This window comes from Falco naumanni, chromosome 1 (assembly GCF_017639655.2).
Source record: "Falco naumanni isolate bFalNau1 chromosome 1, bFalNau1.pat, whole genome shotgun sequence".
Taxonomy (NCBI): Eukaryota; Metazoa; Chordata; class Aves; order Falconiformes; family Falconidae; genus Falco; species Falco naumanni.
In genome coordinates this window covers 100,552,518-100,568,826 of record NC_054054.1, presented here as the reverse complement: position 1 = coordinate 100,568,826, position 16,309 = coordinate 100,552,518, and the positions used below count along the sequence as shown (strand labels likewise).

The following is a 16,309-nucleotide window of genomic DNA, read 5'->3' as shown; positions in this document are numbered from 1 at the left end:
AACTATGGTCATCAGCTTCTTCCACTGTGACAATCTGCCAGCTATTCCTACCACCCGCTGCTTATCTTCCAATAATTATTTATCCAGGAGCCTCCTTCTTATGCTATATCTTAGTTTCCCTAAAAGCCTTTGCTGAGGGACTTGGGCATTTTGGAAATTCAGCCAGACCTACCCAACTGATGCACCTGCTGACCCCTTCACATCCACTTCTTAATACTCTGCCTTATAGTTTCTACCAACTTACTCCATACAGATTTTATAGCATCTGGTCTAGGCTTTTGTGGATGCCTTGGACCCCAGAGAAAAACTGGTATCACATCAGACACCTTCCAGTGACTTTAAGGAAGAGTTCATATACATAGTTAATAGTTCAACGATTCCATCCTCCGTAACTCCTGGGTGAATACCATCTGATCCTGGTGACTGATAATGTTAATTTTTTCTATCTACATCACCATCTCATCTCCAGACGTTTCAGCCTGAGACAGATGAAAACACAAAAAGAATTGCATTCATTTTTCTGCTATGAGTTTAGCTGCCCCAAGTGCCTCTTTTAGAATTCAATTTTGTATAGGTCTTACAGGTTGTCAGGCAAGTTTTCTGCTTCTGATGTGACTGAAGAGAATCTATTATTCAGGTTTTTATCATTTTCAGGTTATTTCTCTTTTTCCTCTTTTCATGATGTTTTCACATATTTTAGGCTTGTTTTTCTCACTTTAACCACTTTTTTTTCCTTTTCAGGATGCTTTCGTATACTGCCTTACCCTTATGTTTAGGTAGGCTGATATGATTTTATCATTTTTTGAGTATTTCTTGAGAGGTACATTTGATCTTAATTCCTACCATAGTGTCCTTAAATACCTTCACGCCACCTGCAAGGATATAACTCTCAGTTGCCCTCTCAGCTCCTTTTTGACAACCTTATGCAATTTCAGGTAATTCCTCTTTCTGCATTAAAACAGAACTACGGATGATTTTTCAGTCTCTCTCTCAACATCTTTGCAGGAACAACATGCATTGTTGTCACTGTCACAGAGCATCCTTTCAGAAGCAGGATTTTGAAGGAGGTTCTGGAAAAACCCAAGGCCAGCACTGCTTTTCAGCCTCTGGGCTCCCTGCCTAGCAGCTCCTTGAAGTGCAGTGGATGTAGTTGAAGTGCCCCATAACTGCTGCATTTCCCGCGCCTTGATCTCCATCAGAGGTTCCTGGCCAGTCGAAGGCTCTGTGACATCATGTGAACACAAGATGTTCCACCCAGGTGTCTTCAGCAAAGAAAGCTATGGCTGGTTTTCTTGGGGAGGGCTCAGCAGGGACCTGTTCACAGGCATTCCCCAGTCTTTGTTTTATGGAGAAAGCAACCATAAAGGAGGCAGTCAGCGACGGGGCATGAAGGCATCAGCCGGCACCAACTCAGGCCTCAACTAGGTGCAGCTGTCAGAAATGGCACACTGTGATTTCCCAACCAAGAGCCTACACAAATCATTTTGATGGTCTTTTTCAACACACGGCTTGCAGGAGCTGCACGTTGTACAAGTACACGGGGCTCGTCCATCACTCAAATCAGGCATCTGCATCTCTCATGGAGGTATGTATTTTTTACAAGCTGACAAATAACAGCTTTTGGTACAGCCACCTTCCACTTGAGAGAGAAACGGAGATCAGAGGAGCAAATGGAAAGACCAGATGACCATTGAGAAGCATGAAAGAGAGGAAAGTGCTGGAGGCAAATGATGCCAGGCCACAGCCTAAACCATTTTGTGCACTGGCAGTGATCAAGAAGAACATGTACAGAAAAATAACAAGAATAAACATTGTTCTGAACAAAAAGGAAGATGTAAATGATAAAAGAAAGAAACATCAGAGAGTAGATGAGTAGAAAAAAAAAAAAACAACAGTTGAGTGGAACTATATAACCTGGGGCATCTTACACTTGTATGAATGAGACCAGATGAAATAGAGGGTAACAGGGAGGACAGAGACATTTTTGTGGCCCTAGGGAAATGTCTGGACAGAAGTCTCTGGCAGTGACACTCAGGGACATACCTGCACCCACAGCACGGCTGGGAATGAGGACTGCCATTCAGGACATTTACAGAATGAATGAATAACTGAGGTCCAGCTGACAAGTGGAAGGGGGAGAACTCCTGCTTATCTCTTCAGGACCTTAGTGAGGTTCCACTTACTTTGGAATACAACCGTCTTAGTAAATAAAAGTTGTTAAGATAATTTTGGAAGTAACATGGTCCAAGACTGAAGCAATAACAGATATACATGCCAGCTCTCTTAGTATAAAACAGAGTCAACGTAGGGTTTATGAAGTTGTATTTCTACACTGGGTGGTCGTCTAACGAGACTAACTTGGTAAGCATTAACCTGTGATTCAAACTGACACCCAGGAGGTGACAGGAGTTGCCACGATGCACTCTTTCTTATTTGACTTTCACATCCTCAGAGATGTTGCCTGTATTTAAACAATCTGAAAGCAACATTTTTGTGCAGGACTCTGCATAAAATTCAACTAAGGAAAGAACCAGTGTTCTCCATTCACTACCTAGACCTCCTCAAGTCGCCGCTTCTGCTCTACCACGAGGCAATTGCCCTAAATCCTTTTTCAGACAGTGTCTTCACTGCACCTGCTCTGTTCCATTATTGGGCTTTTGGGCCTTTGTAAAGAAAACCGCCACACATCTGTAACAGGACAGATGTAACAGGACATGGAATGCTATCCATTTTTTATACCTGGATCCAATTCAATCCCAATGTCTCTCTCTCCCAAGTTTCTGCAGCGTGTGTCCTTTCTGTGGCGATGCACCGGCAGTCTTGAGCAAATCCACCTAGCTGAACAAAGACCCCTTGGAACAACAGCTGCTGAAGTGCTTTAGATGTAGGAAGTCTAAATTCTTTTCTTTCATGTGATTTTGAACTAGAATTCACATACCTTTTGTCAAAACAATAGCAAATTTAATCCCCAAACTGCTTCACTTATGTTTGAAATTAACACATCATAACTGAACTTGGTAAAAAGCTTGTAATTTGTTTCACAGAGTTTATGGCCAAAGGAATTAATTCAGCTACCTAGTCACAATTTCTGTAAATGGCAATCCATTCCTGCCACTATCCTGATACGGAGCACAGTGATACACATTAGATTAACCTACTCGATCACTGGAGACCACATTACTGAGATGGAGAACAAAGGAGAGATCAAAGGCCACTAATGCCCTTAACTACCCCCTTTAGGGTTAGGGAAGTGACGAGGTGAGAACACATCCGTTGATCTAGGCAGATGATTCATGTCTCAAGCTGCAGAGGAAGAGGCTACACACCCAAAATTTCAGATAATTTGGATGGGGTGGCTGCAGGGGGGAAGAGAACCTTCCACTGAGCTGGCGATCTGCACAAGAGTAACCTGTACAACACAGGCATATTCAAAACAATACTCTCCCTGCTACCTCTGAGCACTGACCTATATGTTCCAGTGCCTTGTTCTGAGGGAAGGCCAGTCCCTGATGCTCCTAGAAAAATGGTGAAAAGGTCCAGAGACAGCTCTTGGCCACCTCCCACCTGACCCGTGCTGGCAGCAATCCCGAAGCTCCGAAGCATGAGATGTGATTACGATTCCTTAATGCAGACTGAAAGTGTTATGGGCAAATGAAAGGCAGTACAACGCTTCCTGTTCTTTACAGGCGGTGAAATAAGGGGAAAATAAAGAGATATTAAAAATAAATAAATAAATACACTCACAGAACTCGAAGCCAGAAGAGACCACCACAATCATCCATGGAACTTATGCCTACTTCATACCCTGTCCTCCTGTATACATCTAATCTAAGTGCTAGAATGGAAGGAAGCCCATAAGGCTGATAAAATACGAATGTGAATTGCTTGAGTGTGGTATATACCCCTATACTGAGCTTTAGCTTACAACTCCGCTTTGTTTACAAACCAAAATTTCATATATTTGACTCCTGGTAACCCTTGCAACACAGATTTTTATGATACTGAACACACAGACCTGAAGATCAAACCACACTGCCCATTCTCCACTGCACTGATATGTTACGTTGCTTCCTTTTAGGTTAAAACTTGCTTGTTTTCAGACTAAGTAAGACTTTTGGGGAAAGCCCACAGAAAGCTTTTAGGCATATTTGAGAGCTCTATGCATGGAAAAACACAGAGATAGAATACATAAAACTGCACGACAGGTTTTGTCCAAAATGAAGTCTAATACAATAGTTCTCTTTGATCACACAAAGTTTGTGGTGTTCGTATCACTGACTATTCTGTAAGTTTTCATCTAAAGAGAATGAATTCACGTGCCATTCAGACCAGCTTTCCATAATTTGTACGAAATGCCTACCAAACCTTTCCTTTTATTATTTTTTCTTTTATTTATATAAATAAATAGTATTAAATATTATTCCTTTCATCGCCTTTAGCAAAAAGTGATTTCTCTAATGGTCCAGATCCATTTCAACCACAAATCCAGCCTGGCTACCACCAACAGGAATGACTGAGGCCCGTTTCCCTTCTGTAATCTCACCCCTTTGCCAGCTTATCTTTGGGAAATGTCCACTTGCTCCTTGGATATATTCCAGGACCGCTGTGCATGGCCAGAAGTCCCCTGCTGACTGTCACTTGCTCCAGCCCTGTTGATTTCACCTTCTGACCATGTATCTTTGCTCTGCTGCTGTTGGGTTTGTTTCTCTTGTTCGTGCCTGCCCCAGGTAATTACTTGGGCCTCCAAATCCGTGACCTTTTTAGTACTGAAAAGCCTCAATTCAGGATGGATCTACGCCTACGCGTGCCATAAGTAATTCTGCCAGGACAATGACCAGCACCAGATGGTGCACTGGAAGTCCTTTGAACTCCTTGAACAGAGAGCAGTTTACCGCCACGTTTTCTGGATCAGGAAAGGAGAAGACACACCAAACAAAGCTCCAACACCTCTGCACCTGCTCAGGAGGGGGGTGGAAATTCAGATACACCCTCTAAGCTCAGCTTTTTCTAGCAGCTAACTCTAGCTGAGTCTCCCTACTCTGCATCTGGATTTCAATGGCTCACCTTTCAGACACACTTAAATCCTATACAAACACCAATATCACACTAACCTACACTGTAGGTTATACTATATACTATATCAATCCTACACTAATACTATATGACACATTTTTAAAAGATCTCTTTAGCCCAAATAGTTTCCTGAACACCAGTGTATTTGCATTAGGTTACTACTGTCTTTTTGATTCACCGTTTCGTACGCTTCCCAAGGCTGCTTTTACTTTCCTGAGCAGTACCTGTCACACCTAAAGATATTTTTTTCAAGCTGTAAGAGCCATTTGTCCCACTGTTTCAATTTAGTGCAATTTCCCATTCCAAAGGTTCATATCAGAGTTCCACTTTTTGGTACTTAGGCAACAAATTTTATTATGTCGATCCAAATGGCTCAATTATTGCTGTTTTTTGAGTCAGTTCTTGCACATTACTTAACACTAAGTCAAGAACATCTCTCTGTGTACTCTAGTACTAGCTGTTCCAAGAGGCAGAAATTGCTGCTTTGAACCTACTCTTACTGTGCTATCTGACCAGTTTATTCACAGGTAATTTAAGTCCCCATTATCATTTGGTTAGACTTTCCCACTTCTTTGATCTCTGTCAACATTATGCACTCAACATCCTTTTGTTGATCCAGGAGCTAATAGTATAGAAGACTACTAATAGATTTACTTTCTTATGGGTTGGGAGTGTAACCCTCCATAAGCAGTTGAGTAGGTGATTGTAATTCTCCAGTAGCACTATGCATTGCAACACTGGAAACACTCTGCATTTCCAGGATGATCGTGTTGGGTTCCTTGTAGCAACTTCAACGGCTAATTACCATTGCTGTTACAAACGCACACTGGGCTTCTTTTCTGAATATATCTGTCTGATTTTCAGTGTCTGCATCGTACACAACACCTTAAAAGTGATGACTGAGAAACCTCCTCTAATTCTCACTCATTCCATCCTAAATAGAAGACTGACTTTAAAAATAATGGGGTTTAAGTAATTTATTACTGGGGGGGGGGGATGGGACACGGACGGATGGATGGACACACACAAAAGAGGCCAACCCTTGCTTTTGGCGTTCAGAGCCTTTAGGGAGCTTGTTTGGTGTTCTCAAGGGTTTTTTGTGCAGTCTTCACTTAAAGCAATGTGCTCAGTGGGTAACTGAAAGTTGACTTTCTTCAGCAATCACGTAGCTCCATAACTGCTAAGATTATACAGAAATGAAACAGAGTATTGTGAGACTTGTGATAACATAATGCATGTTGGGAAAACTGATTATATACTTTTGCCTGCTATATAAGACAACCGTTCCACTGTTCTGCGTATCTATTGTGTATTTTCTACATGTGGGCATGTAAGGTGATTGGTGATCGATGATTTCTTTGCCTTCTCTATAGTAAACACGCTAGTTGGAGTGTATTCATCTCTTTTTAAATATTATCGTTTGGGACTTTTCCCAAACTTTCAACATTATTTCCAAAATACTAGCCCCAGAACTAGAGACTGTAATGATCCCAGCCACACTGCACACCCCAACGGTGTCACCCTTTTCCCTATCTCAAATAAATATGAATGCTCAGTTTTAATTATACATGCTTGTATATACACCTTACTTAAAAAACCCTTCAAGTACTGAACTATTTCCCAAATAAAAAGGGCTTTCTCTTCCACAATTAGATTTGCATGTGAATTCTGTTGTAATTCTATATGGAAGAAAACTTAAATCTCCTCCTCTCAGGTCTCCACAATGGCTCTCTCTTTTTCTCTCCAAGATGTTCCTTATTTTCCTATCTATCGTCAACCCAACATCTTCAGTTCTCTCCAGTATCAAGTGGAGACTGAGGCACAGGCAAGAAGCCGGGATTTATTCCTCAAAAATCAGCCAAGACAACAGCCAAAAATGAAAACTGCATTATCAATCATGTTCAGGGGAACTGGTCTGCAGCCAGCTATGGGAATTGCCATTTGGAGGGCATGTTGAATCCCCAGCTGCTCATGGATCACCTGGTACCGGTCAGATCCAACTCTGGGCTTTCCATCCTACCCGTCTAAAAGGTTTGGTTCTTCCATCTTTAACACGAGGCCATTTGCTGGCTTCCCTGGAACTCTTTTTCAGAAGTAGCCCAGGCTACTGCAGTAAGCTCAGGAGAGATCTAAACCTCCAGGCATCTGGAAACTGCAAACGACTTGTCCTGTGTTAAGCAATAGTTAATGCTTAGAGTATGTGCTACCTGAACAAGCTTGAGCTCTGAACAAGCTCGAAGACGACTTCTGTAAGAAGTCTAAGGTGTTGGGTTTTTGACCTATAAAGTCTTAAGTGGCTCTGCCTACTTGAGAAATTCCTCTCCCTTTGCATCATACTGCACCGTGCGGGGTGCCAGAGGTAACACTGTCTGCGTTCTGCTGAACAGGGTGGATGGCAGGCGCGTCCCCAGCAGCTGCCTGGTGTCTCCCTGCTCACCCTCCACGGATCACTGACCTGCAAAACTGAAAATCCAGGCATTTCCCAGAAGAACCAGTCACAGGGGCACGGGGTGTGAGGAGAAATTCGACACTGGGGTTATTTTATTATAGGTAAAGAAGATATTTTTAAAGTTAGCTTCTAAGAATGCAACACACGGTGATCAAAGTCTGTTTCTGTAGACAATCCCAGAGAATATGGCAGGGAGCAATGAAACCAAGAAAATGTTCTGGTAGAAGTATATTTGGTGAGGCTCCATCACTTACGTGCAGGATTTCCTATATTAAATTAAGAATGTATTTCTAAAAATACATTGTCCAGAACAGTGTGAAGTTAATTATAAGTTGAAGAGAAGTTTGCTTGAACATAGGGTAACTCTGCACCACTTATCCTTAAGCAATCTTATTATTCCACTGAACTAAGAGAGCATTGCTCTGAAAATAGGACTGGGCCATCCACTCTTCCAAGCTAAGCTCTGCAGTTTGTATTCTCCTGCGATGGGCACGAAAGCTGATGGCATCTTACTGGGTCTGACATAAAAATGGTGTAAAAGCTATACTTCTAAACTCCTTAACTGTAAAGATCATAATGTTATGTACCTAAATTACATATAAAGAACCAATTGTGTGGGTATGTGTGAACAGGCTTAAGTTTGTTTAAATAAGTTCCAGTGACATCACAGTTAAGCACATGATCTAACGTTTCTGCAAGACTGGGATGCTGACAACCATATGTAAAATGAAATCTCCCAATAAAGCCCAATTCAGGTGTATGTAGTATCCAACTAACTAAATGAGAACTAAATGTAGTTCCTCCCACTAATTTCTTACTTATGTTGTACCTTAACAGTTACAACGCCATTTTCCATTGTGTCTTTCCAGAGGCAGGAAGCCACTGCAGGATCAGGACCCAAACAATTTCAAGTGGCATTCTATATTCCGAGTTTCAATATGCAGCGGCAGCATTAGAAACCACACCGTTAAGAAACACATGAGAGCAGTCACAGGTACACTCCACTACGCTTTCCCAGAGCACGGTACAGGGCACCAGACAAATATCCTGCTGCAAGAGGCACAGCCTGACCCTCCGACCCCCGATCCCAACACTGCCCTCTGAAACCAGACCCAGATGGTTTTCCGCACTGGATTCAGTGGGATATGGCATAGGAACAATCACCTGCGCGCACACAGTGGCGGAATCAAGGCCTGAAAACATATACACTGCAGGTCAGTATCTGTGTACACAGACCCAACAGATTAGATTAGCATTTCCCCGACCCTCTCCATTTCAAGGATGGTTTCTAAAGGATGAAGTCCATTTGTTAATCTGACCCTATTCTGCGCTTAGTATTCAAAACATCTTGTTTGTGCTGCTGTGACAGCAGGCGACACAAAAATCCCACTTTGTATCACTTCATCTGGCTAAAGACGTCCACACATCACACAATAGGGGTTATCATCTTCTCATTTCGAAAAGGTCCACACTCGATACTTTGTGCTCAGTTGCGACACCACTGTAGTTTTTGTAAGGAATAAATATTGACTTTCCTGGACATTGCCTCACGACAGAACAGGACCTTGAGTACATTTGCCTAAGATATTTTTTTAGCCTGGTAATATAATTTTATAGCATAGCTTTCATTCTGAGTAGTTCAAAAGCAGGGTGGAAAAACGGGCTTTACAAATGTCACAGATTGCCCATTTTCATTTTCAGACAATTGACCGTGTTCTAAAGCTGGCTCAACTGTATTTCTTGTCTTACATGACCATACAAAAATTATTACTTTAATTTAGATTTCCAAGCTACAAATGTAATTAAAATTACAACATACCACATTTGGAAAGTGAAGACTAGAAAAAGCCACGCAAAAACTAAGATTTAATATTAATGCAGGCTAGTTTGTAATTTTTTTGTTTTCAAGAACAAAAGCACATGACTGCCAAGCAAATTACCAACAGAAATGGGAGAGTACACACCAGGTCTCAAGAAACTGGGTTCTAAACTTAGCTTGTGCAGGAGATCGGTCTGTTCACTGAATAGCTCAGCTCTGTCTCTCAGCAGCATCTGCACCTCACGGCGAGATGTTCAGATGCTCTCTCCTTAGTAAAGGTCAGAAACCAGCATTAATTTCACTTACAAAAATACATGGTGGTGACACCACAGGCACCACTGTATAGGTAAAACACAATTTTCAGGTACAGGCAACACACAAGGTGAGAACTAGCAGGGTCAGTCATTCTGGTGGGCAAAGCCTGGATGTGTATTTTAGCTGTAACAGAAGCCAAGTAACCCACAGCAGCGTGTGTAAAACCTTCCAGATTTCATTAAAAAAAAAAAAAAATCATGCTTTCTGTCAGATGTTTAACATCTCAACATGTGACTCTACACATTCAGCTTTCTAACATCAATTAAGATATGCAATAATCTTCATGGAATCGACCGACCACATCCGATATTTAACATTAACACAACACAGCTACAGATCGCGACCGAACGAAGAGCCAACCATGTGCACCATCCCCTCTCCCCCACCGCAGCCTGCAGGGCTGGGGGGCAGGAACACGAAGCAACAAAACACACAGGTGGACAGCTCACACGCAAAACGTCTCGTCGCTTCGGCTATAAATCCGCAGCCAGGAAATAAAACCAAACACATTGCGCTGGGAGCTGAAGCAGCAAGGAGGGCAAAGGGGGGGGGAGGAGCGGGAAGGCAAGGCAGGTGGAGCTGGGTAACACGCAGCTGCTCTTACCTGGAGCAGCTTTCCTTCGGCTGGAGTCACCTCCGCAACGTTTGCAAACTCCCCTTCCAGGACGATCGGCTCCACTTTGAGAGGGATCACCCTGATGATGGCTTTCTGCGTCGCCGACCTCTCCGACTCGACCGCCGCCGCCAGCGCCAGCCCTGTATGGTCCAGTGCTGCCTGCAGCGTCGCCATGAGCAGCCAGGGCCAGAGGACAGCCAGCTGCAGCTGGGGGCCAGCACTCATGCTACCAGCTGCAGCAGCGGGCTCCGGCCACACATACCGCTCAGGAATGCGTCCTCACCCTGCGGTGGGCTCCGGCCGTCGGCCGCTTGCCCAGCGTGCGGTCCCAGTGGCGGGGAGGCGGGAGAGCGGGGACAGAGCGCCTCGGTCACCGCCAGCACTGCTTACCGCACAACTTCTCCAGTCCTTGCCATCACCATTTCTCTTCCTTGGTGCCACGTGCTCAAAGGCCGCTGGGAGCTCAAAGGCATATTTTAAACAAACAAACAAACAAAAAACAAAAATCCTGAAGTATGAGTCCCTCCTCCAGCAGATAAATCCCAAAAGGTCAGCGGAACAGGTTGTAAGCAAGAAATCAGTTCGGCTCTACAGGAACACTGGGGCACGTTTGGAACGCGTCGGTGCCACAGAGATGAGGCCCGGGGAGATCTCCCCACAGACGTGGTGTCCTCGTGTCTCCTGCCCAAGGGTTAGGGAGATCCACAGGTTCAAAACATCCATCTCAAATACCCTCGAGAGACACCTCACCTTCTCGACAGCACTTCCCACCACGTCAGCTCAAGCTCTTCCCCCTGAATGTTACCTGCAGTTACCGGTGGCTTTCTCAGAAATTATGCTGGAGCTGTTGCTTGAATTTATGGTGAAAGGGAAGTTTGCTTCGGTACTGTTCTCCTCCAAATCAAGTCGATCCCTTCCATCCTGCTCGTGCCAGAAGTGCTTCATTCAAGTCTGAGATCAACTTTACTCTTCTCCGGGCAATCCACGTTCCGTGTCTGACCCGGGTGCAGTTCTCAAGAACAACTAATAAAGCATGGAGCTTCTCTTCAGAGTTTCAAGTTCCCAGGAAACGAAAAGGCTCCAAAAGACTTTGGAAGTTTAGCTACCACACCAAACAGGTAGCAAGCAAAAAGTTACAGCATCTCTGGTTTCTCTCGCACTTTTTCTGCGCGTGCCCGAGTTCTGGTATGACCGCTTCCACGCGCACATTAAGAAGATCTCGGCTGAAGGCCCCACAAAATAAAATATAAAGTTCTGTGGTCTGCCCGAAGGTCCCATGAAATGTGTCGAGAAGCCTTCATAACGGGGAGAACTCAGGCAGAGGCTGTTTTCAACTAAACCTAAAGTTACGGTGATCGCACAGCCATGAGGAGAAAAAATGATTTAAAAAAAATAAAATAATCTGCAAACCTGTTAGGCAGTGCGTGCCTGCTGGAGTCCGCAGGGGCCGGGGTGGGTGGAAACCGGGCTGTAAATCCTGGGCCAAAGTTATTTCCAGCAGCTTAAGAAAACTGCGTGGGTCTGGTGATGTCTGGTCTCGGTCTTTAAAAAAACCCACCAACCCCCCAAAGTCGGTATTTATAATAACAAAAGGTTAAAAGCCAGCAGGCAGTCCCCGCGGCGCGCAGGCAGCAGGCAGGCAGGTGCGAGCGGAGCCGAAAGCACCCAGCAGGATCAAGGGCAGCACCGCCGCAGGCAGCGCTGCGGGGCCGGCGCGGCGGAGCGGAGCGGAGCGGAGCGGAGTGTCCGCAGCAGCGCGAGCCCCGCGCACCGCCCCCCCCCGCGGGGCGCCCCCCCCCCTCGCTGCCGCGGCCGCGGGCGCCAGGCGCCGGGAGCGGGCGGGCAGCGGCGCCGGGCACATGGGCAGCGCGGCAGCGGAGCCCGGCGCCGCCGGCCCCCCCGCGGGCGGGCAGCCCCCGCCGCTCCGCCCCGGCACAAGCGCGGCGAAGCCCCCCGGCCCGACCCCCGACCCCCGGCGCGGGCAGCTGCGGCCGCTCCTCCCCCGGGCCGGCCAGCGCGCTCCTACCTGCGGACACAACGGGAGGGTGGAGCAGCCGGAGCCACCGCCCCCCCGCCGGGCCGGGACCGCGGGCTCCCCCTCCCGCCCCGCCGCCCGCCTGCAGCTGGGCGGGACGGCACCGGGGTGCGGGGGGGCAGCGTCGGGGCCGGGGGCCCGGCCCGGCCCGCTGGGTCGCCGGTGCCGCCGCTACCGCGCCCGAGGCGCTGCCGCCGGGAGCTTCGGGCTCAGGCTGGTGCCGGGGGCCCGGAATTCGGCGGCTGCTCCGCGCTGGCAGCGCTGCCCGGCGCGTAACGCTGCAGGTCAGACCTGAACCGCGGCGTGGGGCCGCAGCCGGGAAGCGGCGTGCGCGGAAACCCCGCAAAGCCTCCGCAGCCGCGCAGAAAGCGCGCACGGGCCGGCGCCGCTGCCGCGGGTCCCGGAGAAGGGCCAGGGGCCGGGGGCGGCTCGTTGCCGCGCAGCCAGGCTCGCCCCTGCAGCCGCCCCGCAGGAACTGGGACATGGCGCAAAGGAAGAGCGGGCCGCCGGCTTGGAAACTGCTCCGCCGGGCAGCGGCCACTGGGTGATTTACGTGTCAGCAAGAACCGCTGGAACATAAAGCTTTTTTTTCCAGCTGTGACACGCTCACCCTTGGTCATCGAGAACACGGAGAGAACACCAATGCGACACCCATTTCCGTGTCAAAGCTTAATTTATTGCAACACTGCTACAAGTCTGACAAGGGAATCCAGCTGGCAGCTGCTGCACATCTGTCACCTCCAGAAAGCACCCCCGCTTTCAAGGTACGTCCACCAGCAGACGGAGATCTAGGAGAAAAAGGGAATACTGAGTACACAGCAGTGCTCGGGTATGTTTCCCTTGGCAGCATACAGAGCAACCGCATTTCTATCGGGCACTATAAAATACGCTTCCAACAGCAGACTAGAACCTGCTCACCTGAGGCCCACCCTGCCTGGGCAGGGGTACAACAGGACACACATGGGAAACCACATCCCACCCTGCTCCCGGTAACAAGACTATCGGTAAAAACATCCTATTACAGAAGTTGCTACTTAGTACAAAACATCTTATTTTAAAAGTTACTACTTTATTTAAAAATATCTTACTACAAAACATCTTATTACAGAAGTTACTACTTATTAAAAAATATCTTATTACTGAAGCTGTAATTAAAGGTTTCGCCTCAGTTCATCTTACTGCCCGGTGCTCCCTTAGCACATCCTGGCCACAGCTGGGAGCTACACAAGCCGAGGTGGTCCTGACAACTTCTCTGCTCCCTTCTCGCGCGTTTTGCTCGGGGCTGGCTCGTATGAACATGTATGAAGCCATTACATTGATGGTTTAGGTGCTCTTCCACATGGATCTCCTTAACACCACAAACAGAGGATGTGCCCCCTTTATTCTTTAAACAGTATTTTAACATAAACACGAACTTATAGCTATTAAAAACTTAAGATCCGCTATCAACATAAGTACAATCTTCCTCTAAAAGTTTAACAATTGTTTTCAAGACATAATTAAAACAGAGTACTAGAACAATAAATAACAATAATAATAACTTATCTTTACAGATACCATTACAATCAAAAGAAAATTATTAAACCAGAAGAATTCCCCATGAATGTGAAAGATCAGCAGCTGTGACATACATACACTTGCTGGTGAAACAGAGAGCTGGTTTAGGAAGGAAGAACATTTCCTGGTTAATCACTTAGAAAATTAGCTCATCTTTCCTTTAGCTGCTCTTCTGAAATCTCTGACCCATTCAGACCCAGAATCTTGTGACTTTCCAATGCTTTTGTTTCATACACAATCCCCAGTAAAGGGCCACAGTATGACTTCAAGCAAAGACAGCGAGAGCACCAAACACCTTCTATGCCGAGCACACTGTAGCTCCCAACAATGTTAAGTAAATAAATAAATAGTTAAATAGATTCCTAATAGAGCACTAAAAACAATTTGCTTCCCAGTAAGGATGTTTTTAAAGTTTCCTGTTTACAAAAAGTTCAGACTTTCCATATCTAAAGAATACAAACAGCTAAGTAATTACTTCACATTAATTACTCTGACCACTAGGTGCTTTATAACTCAACAGGTAGAAAATGTAATGAAAGAGGCCCACTAAACAATACCCTACCAAGTTAAAAAGAAAGCAAAAAAGAGTGGTGTGGGAGGTGGATTTTTTTTGTTGGTCTTATTTGTTGGTTTTTTGTGTGTGTGGTTTTTGGTGTTTTGTTGGGGGTTTTTTGGTGGTGGTGTTTTTTTTTAAACACAGCTGAAATGATCCAAAGTGGCTGTTGTGTGCAAAGCTCCACTGCTGCTGGAGTCTGACAGGGGAATCCAGCTGGCAGCTGCTCTACATTTGTCACCCACTTCTCACTCTCTTGTTTCATCCTCCAGAAAGCACCCCCACTTCCAAGGTACATCCACCAGCAGACGGAGATCTAGGAAGAAAAGGGAATACTGAGTACACAGCAGTGCTCGGGTATGTTTCCCTTGGCAGCATACAGAGCAACCGCATTTCTATCAGGTACTATAAAATACACTTTCAACAGCAGACTATAACCTGATCATCTGAGGCCTGCTGTTTAAAGAAATAGGAATTCTTCCAATTTTTCAAAAAACTTAAATATAAAAAACTAACAAAGCAGATTATAAGAAAAGTGCTCCCATTCTTCAGTATGTATTATTTAGACGTGCCTTCGCTACCATGGATACCAAAAGCCAAACATTAATTACTATAAACCCCTGGCAGTATCTACAGAAAGGCCTGACCTGCTTGTGCCATATCCCTTTGTTTGCCCAGAAAAGGCACAATTGCCTCAAAGCACACCACAGCCAGCGCCAGGTTCCTAGAGAAAACTCGTGGCATCACAGAGAGGACAAACCAGAGGCTCCTTTTTTGACAATTACCTCGATCCACAGCAAAACAGAGATACTTCCAATGTATGGCCAGATCTTGCAGGTCAAGAAAGCAAACAAGTACCCTGATAAAGTCACAACAGCACTACCACTGCAAACATCACCCACAAGAAATTTAACTTCTAAACAGACACATTCACATCTTCCAGCCTCTGTTCTTTCTCTGTACTACAAAGTTCCTGCCCAATAGGCACCACTTTTGCACCTTCTGACATCTCCCTCCTGCCAAAGCAGACTCTGTTGGGAACACATCTTGAAAATGCATAGGGATGGAGAAATGAGGGGGGCTTGTAATAATGCACTTCTAAACTATGTCAAGTTAAGACACAGGGTATAACATCCACTCATCCAAAATAGCAGACTGCCAGGACAGGCAATTTGAAATTCCTTCAATGAATATATAATGATGTAAAGGTAATGGCAACTAGCTGGAGCAAGAAGCTGCAGTTTGGACTCCCGAGAGCTACTTCGCTTTGGGATTCACACAGATGTTCAAGAGTTCAGGGACAGGCCTGTCCCCACATTAACTCTTAACACCTTTGTAGGAAGAGATCTCACTGTAAACTGCTAGGAAAACTAAATGAACAGTAACAATATTTTTGGCTGGAAGGTGCAGAGGAAACAATTCAAGTGAACAGATGATAGCAATGGAGACCTTACCTGAATGAAGATTTGCCCTTAGCAATTGCACCTAGAAATCTATTTACCTTGGAGGGAATGAGAGAGAACGCATAGTGACACAACTGTAGTGGCATGGGAGTGGGTGGTAAATGTCTAGGGCACCTTGCAGCATGATAGTGATGGATTCACCTGAGCCAGTAGCATCTCAGTATTATGCCTGCCTTCTTGCAGGAAAAAAAAGAAAGAAAAAAAAGAAAAAAGTCAGAGGAAGTCATCAGATTATTTGAAGGACTAGACGACTCACAGAAAATATACAGTCAGCCATCGAGAAAGAAAGTTTTTTTCCTTAATGTCTCAGCATCAGCTTAAATGCTTCAATCCAGAAGTAGCAAATTCACCTTGCTCCATTCTGAGATGCCTATTTCCAGAAAGATGGGCTGCAAACAAAAATTCCTCCCATCAGAATCTGGTCCTCTT

General features: G+C 45.5%; 1 protein-coding gene and 1 long non-coding RNA gene across 4 annotated transcripts in view; one reads left to right on the top strand and one right to left on the bottom strand.

Moving 5' to 3' along the window:
- The window catches only part of RNF43 (ring finger protein 43), a 63,115-nt gene extending 50,773 nt beyond the window's left edge, over window positions 1-12,342 (bottom strand). For 2 of the 3 annotated variants that reach the window (XR_005830589.1, XM_040612587.1), the window contains exon 1: window positions 10,261-12,015. Coding sequence is in view for 2 of the 3 variants with exons in the window: in XM_040612587.1 (XP_040468521.1) it covers window positions 10,261-10,497 (237 nt within the window). In the remaining variant the exon portion in view is untranslated. Of the gene's footprint in view, window positions 1-10,260; window positions 12,016-12,298 lie in introns of those variants that run through there. The other variant, XM_040612596.1, reaches the window with a different exon arrangement.
- Window positions 12,343-12,454: 112 nt separating this feature from the next.
- On the top strand, window positions 12,455-16,220 carry LOC121096551. The gene is made up of 2 exons (XR_005830571.1): window positions 12,455-13,071; window positions 14,690-16,220. It is a non-coding gene; the product is annotated as an uncharacterized LOC121096551 (long non-coding RNA).
- Window positions 16,221-16,309: the final 89 nt, after the last annotated feature.